The 12,000-nt window shown below is 41.2% G+C and overlaps 1 protein-coding gene across 5 annotated transcripts; it reads right to left on the reverse strand.

Moving 5' to 3' along the window:
• Nucleotides 1-1,742: 1,742 nt before the first annotated feature.
• Nucleotides 1,743-10,762, reverse strand: LOC143857085 (pentatricopeptide repeat-containing protein At3g29290-like). 5 transcript variants are annotated; one of them, XM_077367376.1, is made up of 3 exons: nt 8,653-10,762; nt 7,664-7,842; nt 1,743-1,823 (listed from the first exon to the last, which is right to left on the reverse strand). In XM_077367376.1, exons 1-2 carry the CDS (start codon nt 10,249-10,251, stop codon nt 7,675-7,677), a joined length of 1,767 nt encoding a protein of 588 aa, XP_077223491.1. In that variant the 5' UTR covers nt 10,252-10,762; the 3' UTR covers nt 1,743-1,823; nt 7,664-7,674. The 5 variants fall into 5 exon arrangements, with proteins under 5 accessions (XP_077223491.1, XP_077223485.1, XP_077223480.1 ...); XM_077367370.1 differs by lacking the exon at nt 1,743-1,823 and adding an exon at nt 3,159-3,427; XM_077367365.1 differs by lacking the exon at nt 1,743-1,823 and adding an exon at nt 5,669-6,450.
• Between the last annotated feature and the right edge of the window lie 1,238 nt (nt 10,763-12,000).

Genomic DNA, 12,000 nt, shown 5'->3' on the forward strand with positions numbered 1-12,000 from the left:
AAATACATTATTAACCCTTTAGTCTCATGGTAATAGAATTTGGAATAAGAAAACCACATCAGATGATAATCTGATATGAACCCAGTTTAGTCAATAGCATGAACATGCAGAGCCAACTAGTCTATGTAACAGTTAGAAGCATCCGAACACAGTCTGAAATCTACTCAATCCAAAGAAGGTAGGCTGACTTTCATAGAGGAAGATTTCCTTGAAACAATTCTTTGGGGGCAAGGAAGGATGCCTCCCTTACAAGGAGATTCATATTGATGTAGATGGAAATCTTGCATGATCACAGGGAAGCCAATCAAGTAGCGTACTTACAATTGTGGAGAAAAAAAGACTTTTTATAGGATTCAGTCCTATTCAAGTAAAGTCATTGCTTCTTAAACTATCTACTGCTGAAGAGCCTGAAGTTTCTTGTATTTGTCTTCATTTCCTTTCGGTGTACTGGGCATGGGACATCTTGTCCCTATTTTAATCATTAATGAAATTGTCATTTTTAAACAAAAAGAAGAAGAAGAAGGATTCAGGCCTATGCCTTGTAATTTAGTTCTTCGTGTCCCATCTCTGAGATTCAGTGCTTTATAGGAGAACTTCCTTTTCACTCATTCACCAATATTCTTCCTTAGAATGGCTGTTCTCATCTTGGGCTCTTCGTGGATCAGAGATTTGAGTTGCAGGGTGACCCAAGAACATGGGTTCTTTGAGGTTGCGAGAGATGAGAGATTTGGAGATGCGTGAAGCTCTGTTAGACAGAGAACCAAGCGTTATGGAACATACTACGGTGTGTGGTTGGCTCTCTGCGCTGCATATTGCTGCTGAAAATGGTCGGATTGAGGTGCTTTCCATGATTTTGGATCTTTGTTGCATTTATTCGGATTCTTGTGTCGGGATCCGACACGGATTAGAGGTGTCGGATTTGGCAAACCCCCGAAAGTAGGATGTGGCTATTTTTATTAAATAAAATAAATTTTAAAAATTAAAAATTTAAATATGTGTGTGTGAGAGAGAGAAAAGAGTTCATACTCCTCCGAGTAGATAACTTATCTACTCCGTAGTGGGGGCCACATTCTTTGGGTGATCCAAAGCATTTATTTGATGGGCCCTCACATAGATAGGGTGTCCCCAAATAAACAGCTCCATAAGATCATCCTAGCCCTTCGATTTGTGGAAGCAAAAATGGACAGACTTGTGAAGGTTTATACCCGTCCACTTTTGCCTCCACAAATCGAACAGTTGCGATGATCCTACGGAGCTGATTACTTGGGCACACCCTATCTATGTCAGGGCCCATCAAATGAATGCTTTGGATCACCCAAACAATATGGCCCTCATTATATTTTAAGCCTACAGAGTAGATAAGTTATCTACTCTGTGGAGTAGGAACTCCTCTCTCTCTCTCAAACAATGTGGGCCCCATTGAAAATTTTGAGGGTGGAAGGGTTGGAGTTATCATTGAGAGAGTCTTGTGGGGGGGGGGGGGGGGCGAGGCGCTGGGGTTGTATTAAAAGAGTAAGGATTGTGCTTTGTGCTTTTATATTAAAAAGTTACAAAGAAAATAATTTTAGAAGGAAAATATACAGGATTTGGATTTTAAAACAGACAATGATGTGTCGGATTCACCCGAAAAAATAGGATTCGTGCGGGACACAGCTACAACAAGAATCCAGGTGCATCCCACGCGAATTCATGTCCGATTCGCGTGTGGAAACGTGTCGACACTGATTCTACATAGGGGGCAAAGAATCCACGCAACACAGTTTTGGATCGATCTGTTCATCCAGCTGTCTTGAGTTTTCATAAACAAATTCCCCTTATGTTGGCTGCAATGCATGGAAAAAATCAGCTGTGTTCAGAAGCTCCTACAAGCAGTAGTAAATAATTTGAAGTTTGATTCAATGCATGGAAGAACTTGCTTTCATTATTACAGTGATTCGGCGAATGAGCCATTCTTTGTGCTACCCAGTGGGGATTTCCACGATTTGTGAATGTTACATATGGTAGTGAAGCAACTGAATTGTTTTGGCATTTATGTAGAACCCTAGAGGCAGCCGTACCTTATATAGAACCCCCATTGTGGTGTAGATTTTGGCATTCTAAAAGCAAAATGAGGAATCAAACAAGAAGTGTTATTTTATTTTTTTACTTTTTCAGTTTGAGTTGGTAATTGGCTTCCAATCAAGCTAGAATCTTTGGGTCTTAAAGGGAGTATATCACTTTTACTTGATGTTACCAACTTCTCCAATCGCTTAAGCTGTTGGAGAAAGGCGTTATTTATCTTTTATACTTTAACACTTCCCCGCATGTGTGGCCCACTTGGCAAACACGTGGCACATGTGGTCCCACTTTGAGCCGACCATCGCATGTGGATTTTTACTATCCAGGAGGTTTGAACTCGAGACCTTTGGCTCTGATACCATGTTGAGAGAGGTAGAGAAAAGAGAGAGTAAAGAGTGAGAGAAAAGATTGAGTTTCAAAGAATGTAACATCCGCCGAGAAAATGATCGTCGCAGGCGAGGACTGTAGCAACGATAACCCTTTTGGGTCCGAGAGTAACCTAGAAAGATACACCGTTCGGCCCGAGGATCCAACTTATCTAATCCTGACCCAAGAACGTGGATAAAACAGAGACAGCCAAAAACTCGAGGTGTAAGAGGGAAAGGGTCAGAGGTAGGACGGAGAATCGAGAACGGAGAGGTGCCTCCAAGGACCGAAGAGGAAAGCCTATTCGCCAGGTAGCATGCTGTGAGTACAGCATCAGCCCAAGAGTCTTAGGGACCCGCATCTGAAAGAGTAGTGTCCGGGCCCCATCTAATAAGGAGCGAAGCTTCCTCTCAGCCACTCCATTATGCTGAGAGGTATGAGCACATGAGGACTGATGATGAATGCCTCGCGAAGAGAGGAATTCCTGAAAACCATTTGAGTAAGAGAAATACTCATTTGCATTGTCAGTGCGAAGACATTGGATAACACATGAGAATTGATTACTAACTTCAGCATAGAAATCACGAAACACAGAAAAAACTTCAGAACGATATTTTATTAAATAAGTTCATGCCATACGTGAATAGTCATCAATAAAGACCACAAAATAGCGAAATCCAAATAAAGAGGTAGTCCTCGCAGGACCCCATACATCAGAATGAACAAGAGCGAAAGGATGTGAAGCCCGACTAACAGTCATAGAGGGAAATGACACACGATGATGCTTCCCAAGTTCACAGGCCTCACACTGAAAAGACCTAACAGATGAAGAAGGAACGAAGGGAATCCTGCGTAAACGCTCCATAGACGGGTGACCTAGACTGCAATGCCACTGGTATGCATCGACCGAGCCATGTAGAATCGGATGGGACAGAGTGCAGTTGAGACGATAAAGGGCATCCACCTCACGGCCCGAGCCAAGCATCCTCTCAGCCGAGAGATCCTGAAAAAGACAATATGAGGGAAAAAATGAGATAGAACAATGAATATGCTTTGTTAATTGACTAACATAAAGTAAACTGAAAGGTGACTTGGGGACACAGAGCACAGATGATAATGTAACGCCTGGTGAAGGGGAACAACTGCCAACACCAGTGATAGGAGAGGTACTCCCATCAGCAAGAGTAACAGAACGTGAAACAACATGATGAAAATCATGTAAGGATGACTGGGTAAGGATGACTGGGTACCCGTCATGTGATGAGATGCTCCCGAATCAATAATCCAGGAGCTAGAACTAGATAGGAACGAAGCAGGAGAACTACCTGGTTGAACAAGACCAGCAGTAGGAGGGCGGCTGGCAGACTTGAAACGCTGTAGCTCATCATAGTCGGCACGAGAGACGACCATATGATCTGTCAGAGTAGCCAGTGGTGTCTGTGAGGGGTTGTCAATAGGAGCAGGCGAATCTGGAAGGGCAAGATGTGCAGTACAGCCCTGGCGAGGATCTGGAGTGTGACGCAGCTCAGGATGGAGATCAAAGCATGTCTCGTGATAGTGACCCTCACACCTACAATGAGTACAATAGGGCCGAACTCGACCTCCACGGCCACCCTCTCGACCACAGCCGCGACCAAAAGTGCCTCCTCCTCGGGAAGGGCGGTCAGCGACTCCATAAGCAGCAGTAGTCGAGACATCCACGGGAGTAGGAACAGTAATGCCAAGTGCATACTGCTGAGCTCGTAAAAATACCTCCTGAAGAGTGGGTACAGTACTAGACCCAAGAATCTGTTGTCGAAGATGAGTGAACTCTGATCCAAGACCCTTAAGGAAATGAACAACACGAAGCTGATCCCACTGTCTGGCTGCCGTGGTAAGATCAGTGGTTAGAGGCATAAGAGCATCCAGCTGCTGGCAATAGGAGACAAACTATATGTAGTAATCATGGACTGTAGAATCACTGCGCCTGTGACCCATCCAGCGCAAATAAGTGTCGCAGAGATGGGCGACATTCCCCTCACCAGAATTTAATGCCGCAGTGTGCTCCCATACCTTTTTGGCAGTAGGGAGATCCATCATGGTGCTAGCAATGGCAGAGGTCACTCTGCCATAGAAGTGTACGAACAAGGGCATCATCTACATCACAATCATCAAAGGTAGGGTCAGTCTCAGGAGGGGGATCACGACGAATAATAGAAATCTTTTGTCGGGCCTTCAGATATGTCTCCACAGCAATCTTCCAAGTCAAATAGTTGGATCCATCAAGACGGGAAGTGGTAATCGGTGGGAATGACGCATCCACCGAAGACAAAGACGATGACGCAGCCTGACGCGGCTGGGAACTAGTAGCCATAGCTGGAGTACGAATAATAGGGTCCTCAATACGAGGGGTATCTTCCATAAGAGACCGGGAAGAAGACTGAAGAGGACCAACAACGAGCAAGTAGAGACAAGGATGAAGACTATAAGCAAGCTAATAGACCGCGGCTTCGTGAGGACAACATATGCATAAGGGAGGCATGAGATAGCCTCACGACATAAAGACAAAGTTGAGACAACTCTGAGCCACAAACATCGCAACGATGTAAGTACAAATCCAGAACAACACCATGAAGATAGTGATCAAGCCGAGCAAGAAAATCTAGGGCATAGCTATGACCCAAAAGAGGAAGAAGAGATTATGATGGATCAGATTAGGGCATGGAAGAGTGGGGAAAAGAGGGTACTGTAGCAGGAACGGTAGCGATTTACTGTAGCAGTATTGTAGCGATGTACTGTAACGGGTACTGTAGCAGTACTGTAGCGGGTACTGTAGCAAAGAATGGAGGGGTTATGGTTAGAGTTAGGGATGGAGAAGATGGAGGTGGAGGTTAAGGTTAGGGTTAGGGAAAAAAGAAGAAAAGAAAAAAAAAAAAAATGACCCTAGGCATCCATGCCCTAGAGCTCTGATACCAAGTTAACTTACCAACTTCTCCAATCGCTTAAGCTGTTAGAGCAAGGCGTTATTTATCTTTTATACTTTAACACTTGAATTACAGCAATATTGTTTGAATATAACTTTGTAGGATTCTCTGCTGAGAAAATTCCTTCAGAAAAAAATATAATAATGGCTGTTCAGGTCATAGCGGCAACTGCCGTACCATTAGGATCTTGGGATAACTAAAATCTCTGCATATTCCAAAACCAAAAGTCTGAAGTTTAAGCTGTCATTCATTTCCCACAAAACAGTTGTAGTAAGCTTACAAACTATAGCATAAACAATAAACAAGAGTGAGCATTGTTGGTAAAAGCATAGCATGATAGACCAGTCCTAGTATATAATCTTACATGTACACATGAATAAAAAAATAAAAATCTAAGAAAAGGCCATTGTTCTAAAATTAGATTCATGACCTACAAGATGGGTGGTTGCAGTGGCAATAGCATCTGCTAGTAATTTTTTTCAGACAGAATTCAATGAGAAGTAAGAGAATGCAAAGAGTCCTCTCTCATTGTATGAGGACTCTTAATGCCAGCTAAAACATATTGATTTCCAGTATGTCATCCCATTGGCACTACGAATTCTAACGTGGTGGAAGCAAAAGCTCTATCGATTGAATTACAGATTTTCGCATCGCACTTTGATGGTCAGTTGGTGGTAGAAGCAAGAGTCCACTCTCATTGGGATTCTTAGAATGCGGTAAAAAAATGGGGTACGGAAAGGAAAAACTGCCCTGGTGATTGGGATCAGTCATAAATGAGGACTCAGTTTTCCTTTTTCTGTTTTTACCTAGCATGATTTATCACAAATTAACAATTTGTCATGAAATGTAAGATTATGGTCAATTTGACCCATATCTTATTTCCTCAAGACAACTGGTTCAGCGATATAATGCTCATTCTGATTCGGGAACAAATACCTATTCATACAAGTGAATGTGAAGGGATTCATTACCAATATGTCAATTGGCTTATGAATCATTCTGCAGGTCCCATCTTGCTTCCACCAACCAAGGTTTTAAATTTCGGCTTCGGTGCTGGTTTCAGCCGGCACGGAAATGGAAACATTTTGATTTCGGTGGAAATATTGTAAACTCACGGAGACATGGAAACCTATGCAAATGATGAAATTTTAAGTCGAAACTTTAGGAAATGCTATAATAAGCACAAATACATACTAAGAAACCATCACATAAATAACAAAATTGTCTATAATGGCTTATTCACATCGAACACCTAGTGACTTGCGTTGTCGCACATGTCTAGAACATTATAGTCAATAAAGAAGTACAATGTAATGAAGTATAAGAAAATACAATGACCAGTCGCCCATCTAAGGACCCCAACTCTATGTCAATACCCATAGAGTTACGAGGTATTATTAGTCCCATGTCGATCTGACATCCCATGCATAAGATACGACTATTTTACTGTGAAGTTCAATGAGGTTGCCTGTCAAATACCATTCTCTACATTAACGAAACGGATGGAATGCAAAGAATAACATCTTTCTTTTTTTTTTTTGTTCCGGCCATTTCGGTTTAATTTCGGGAATTTCGGTTTAATTTTGAGAATTTCCGTCAAATTTTGGGAATTTCGGTCTAATTTCAAGAATTTTGGTCAAAATTTCGGGGAAATAAAGACATGAATGGAAAACGATATCATATAGATTTTGTTTCAGTGGGGATGGAAATGGAAATATTTCGGTCATTTTGGGGAAATTTAAAACCATGCCACCAACAAGATTGAGAATTTGCTTTTTAATGGAGAACCTTTATTAGAAACCTTGACCAAGCGATGTTCAAGGGCTACACCCAAACAAAATCAAAAGATGCAAGTACAATCACCCTCAAGGGGAAAGTGATCAAAATCCTATCTCTCCACTCTGGATCGATCCAGCTGATACGCCTCACTATTAGCTGAGTGGAGGACATGCAAAAACGACTGGGAACTTTGTTCGTGATTCGGAACAAGCATGTAGTGCCTGCCTTTTCCTATATTCTAAATCATTTTCTAGTACTTTTTTTTAAATCATAAAATTTTCAAGGAGTGATAATAATTCAATTCGATTTCAGAATAATGATTCTTATTATTTATTTGTACAAGCAAAATATCTCAGCTGACATTCATTCCATTTTCCAAACACAATCACTATATGCTGTCGCATTTTGCTTTAGTTACAACTTACATCAGTTTGACAATAGATAAGCGTTTTCTTTTTACATTAGAAATGGGTTCTGATTCTTCATTTATGGGTTACCTGATTACCATCTAGGAGTCCCTTGGCAGGTGCTGAAGCATCAATGCCCATGTTTTACCATCAGGTTTAAGCCCGCTGTTGCGCATTCGCTTGTACAGCTTCTTTGCCAATGTGGTTCGACCTCGTAGGCACATGCCATGGATAAGTGCATTATAAAGAGATGCATCTGGCGTGACATACTGCAAAAATAAATAAAAAATTATAAGATAGAAAAACAAATTCATGGGTACCAATTTGTGTGGGTGTGGTGGGCATAAACACATACAAGGGGGGTGACCCATCCACTCCAAAACAATGCATATTATGTTGACCATCTATATTAGGAGCACAACACAGAATACAGAGAAATTAATGCTAATGATTGCCTATTATGGAATACAGAAATTGTAATCACGTCAAGCGACAACTTGTCTCCTGTGTGCAGTTGTAATCTGCCAATTTTGTGGTATCAATAAAAGTTACTGTTCTGAGAGCTTCTTTATCTATTCTATAGTTGCATGAATATTCTACTCCCAGTTACTCAACATCCCACTCCATAATAATGAGTTGCAGACACTATTGGGTTTCAAACTAGCGTACTTTCTACTTTTTGCTACCTCGCCCTCGTTTTTAGTAATCCATATCCTTCTGTCAAAGTTTTACAACAAGAGGCATCAATAAACTAAACCTTTTGATATTTGATATCTACAATATGTTAACTCCCCAAAATCAAGAAATGAACAATTGAGTGAACAATTTTTTGGAACAGTAATGGAATTTTAACAAACAAAAGAACAGCAAGAAGCAAAGCTAGCAGACTCAATTGTGGGTATGTGAAAGATTTGGCTCAGAATTTAGGAAACAAGAATAGCTGATAGGAATGTGAAAGATTTGGCTCAGAATTTAGGAAACAAGAATAGCTGATAGGATGTCCAGATGCTTTCTACTTATCATAGAGGGAAAACTAAAAATATGTAGATAATGTAACATGTCAAGAAATGGAAACTTACATCAAGGATTTCCTCCGCTTCAGCCCATAGAGATCCCCAAACGCAAGATCTTATCAATGACAAATAAGTGAACGTGTCTGGGTTGCGTTTCTGATGGATCATATGTTTGTAGACTTGCAAAGCAACTTGTGGCTTCCTTGCAGCCTCGCAGGCACCAATAACATGATTATACGACACAGTCGAAATTGGAATTCCACTTGCTTCCATATGCCACAAAAGTTGCAAGGATCGATCCCATAAACCAAGCCTCTGACATGACATTAGAGTCACATTATAATGATGAGCATTCAAATCAGAGCTTTTCTCCCTTCTAATGCTCTCAAAAAGTTGAAGGACATCGGCATATCGATTTCCCCTATACAGGGCACTAAGCAATGCATTCCATGTATAAACATCAGCTACATGACGTGAAGATTTCATTAGATTATAAATTCTAAATGCAAGATCAACTTCCCCAGCTTTCCCAAGACAATTGATCAATGCATTATATGCAATAGCATTTGGCTTCAGCCCACCATCCAACATAAGTTGGAAAACATCAAGTGCCAAAGCCCACTTTCCCTCTTTTGCACATGCACCAATTATAGCTTTCATCACATCCTCACATGGTTTTAGTTTATTCTGAACCATTTCTTGAAAAGCATCAAGTGCCAATTCAGTCTGACCACATCGTACGAATGTACTGATCAACACTCGATAAGTTACCATTGTTCCACAATAACCATCCTCCTTAAGTTTTCTCCACAGCCCCTCCATTTGAACCCAATTATTTGCTTTTCCACAAACTGCTATCATTGTGTTGTAAACAACAGCATCAAAACTCCTCTTCAACGTTCGTTCCCCTTCCAATTCTACAAACATTTTCAAAGCGGAATCACAACCCTGAGCACTTGCAACTGCTTTGAGGATCAAGCTATATGTATGACCTGTAACTGTTTCCTTCTCCTTCATTATATCAAACACTTTCAATGCATTATTGAGAGACCCATTTCGCAAAAGACACGAAAGGAGAGAATTACAAGCATGTATACTGGGTCGAAGACCCGACGCCTCAATTGACATATACAATTCTAATGCACTCCTAACCTTGTTTGATCTGCTTAGTGTCAACATCCTTTTTGATAATACCTCTTCATCCCTTTCCTCTAAAAAATGAAGCTTGGTATCAAAAGCACATAAAGTTCCCTCTAGAATAGGACAAGATGGGCCAATTCTATGTTCTAATCTTTGTTCATCAGCACTCATATTAAGTTTTTCTTCTTTCTCTTGAACTGAATTGTTGAGTTCCTCTTCTTCACAAACCAACCCAGATTCAAAACCAACAACCTTGACAAAATTACCCCTTTTTCTTGCAGACCCAAATCCACATTTCACTGCTTTAATTTGCAGTGGCAGGATTCCAGTCCAATTACCATATTTCTCTAAGTCATTATTTACAGCAGTTTTTCTACTTGTTTTTCTTCTGGCTGAACTAAAATCTAGGTTACAGTATAAAGCTCCTACGAGTTTTTTATTTTTGTGATTTCTTAAGTGGTGTGGGGAGGGAAACCCATTTGGTGTGATGGAAATTGAGGAGGAACTCCTTAATACTTGTATCATAATTTCAAACCAAAAGGAGAAAGTAATAAAATATGAAAACTCAACGTTAGAACAGTAAGAGAAAGACTAATCTTGGAAAAGAGAGCTCAATATCAGTGACCAGTTGAAGGGGTCTTCCAAACTCAAAAACCCAGAAAATTTGGATTTAAACAATTGAGGGGGAAGCCCCCCTTTATTGAATAACTTACAATCTTAGACCATGAAGCAAATTAGGGCTTGAAACATGAAGAAATAAGAGAGTTTTAGATGAATGGAAGAAAACCCACATCACTTGGGAAACCTAATAGCTTGAAACCCGTGAAGAAATATGTGATTTCGTCCTCATGAAAGAAAACCCACATCAGTTGAAGCATTGCAGAGTATTTTAACACATGGGAAAAATGCTGAAAGAAAAGGGTGAGTGATTTTTATCGATAGATATTCACAGGAGCAGATTTTGTCATTTGATTTATTCATCTGAGGTGGCTCCACTCAAATGCAACAGCCCATATGCGAAATGCCTTGTGCGATGACTTACTTGATAACCCCCATTTCATCCCTCTCTAACAATTTTCAAATGATGGCTTGGTGAATGGGATTCCTACAAATGATCAAATCTGAAAGAGGGATCAGTAAACCTCTCCAAAACCAGGCCCTGTGTTCTGGATTTTGAAATCAAACGTAAATTTGAGTCAAATAATCAGTTTTGGACTCACAATCAGTTCTCAAAATCCAAAATAAACAGGGCCTAAATCCTTACCGGTCAAGGTCATGTTCACCAAATATCTCAAGACTGACACATTTCTTGAAGTGAAACAATAAGCGAGAGACTCTTGGGTGGATGCATATCTTAAAGATGCAAAGTGAATTCATCAGGACCAATAGAATCGATAGTAAAATACAAAGAGAATATTAGATATGCTGGGCACTTCAAAGCTAAAGGAGATACTTTAAATTCCTCACCCACAGGTGGGCCGGGCCGGGCCAACCCGCAGGTGATGCGGGTGCGGGTCACACGGGTCGGGTCAGGAAATGACCCGTATTTTTGCGGGTCAGAATTTAGGTGACCCGCACGGCCCGTGGGTGGGCCGGGTCAACCCGCGGGTCACCCGCAAATTCAAACAGTCGTTTATTTTGGGAAATGTTATCACTGGATTTTGATGAGGGCGGTATGACTAGCACCGCGGGATGATCCAAACCGTCCATTAGATGGCTCACAACCTAAATAGGTTGTGCCCCAAAAATCATTTTAATAGGTTGATCAGTGATCAACCCTCTAACATTTTTTACCGATCTGAATGTTAGAGGGTTGATCACTTGATCCTAACCTTCTATGGATCGGAGGGTTAGGATCAACCTATGGTGCCAGCCACAACCTATTTATATTCTATGCTGCCAGCCATAACCTAGTCAGTCATCAAACCCTTAAAAAATAGATTAGCATGACAATATCACCATCCTTTGCACTAGAAAAAAAAGCCATCTAACTAGATTGGCATGACAAAATCACCACCCTTAAAAAAGCCAAATGAACCACGGGTGCCCGCGGGTTGACCCGACCCGAACCGTGTTTTTGTGGGTTGGGTCACCTGTGGGTCAGTTTTGACGGGTCACTAAAACTCAGACCCGTGCCCGCAAATTTGCGCGTGGGTAGCGTCGACCCGCGGGCACGGGTCGCGTTTGCCAGGTGTACCCACACTTACACCTTGATAATAGTTCCCAACAGGGTATCCCCCACCCCAACTATCCGGGTGGCAATGTTTCTGGATT

This window comes from Tasmannia lanceolata, unplaced genomic scaffold, assembly GCF_043159265.1.
Source record: "Tasmannia lanceolata isolate RefF3 unplaced genomic scaffold, GAP_Taslan_0.1 ptg000003l, whole genome shotgun sequence".
In the NCBI taxonomy this organism is placed as follows: Eukaryota; Viridiplantae; Streptophyta; class Magnoliopsida; order Canellales; family Winteraceae; genus Tasmannia; species Tasmannia lanceolata.

Coding starts and splice junctions, on each gene's coding strand:
- LOC143857085 (XM_077367376.1), bottom strand. CDS start 10,251: ATGATACAAGTATTAAGGAGTTCCTCCTCAATTTCCATCACACCAAAT. Junction 7,843..8,652: donor AAGCGGAGGAAATCCTTGAT/GTAAGTTTCCAT, acceptor TTATTTTTGCAG/TATGTCACGCCAGATGCATC.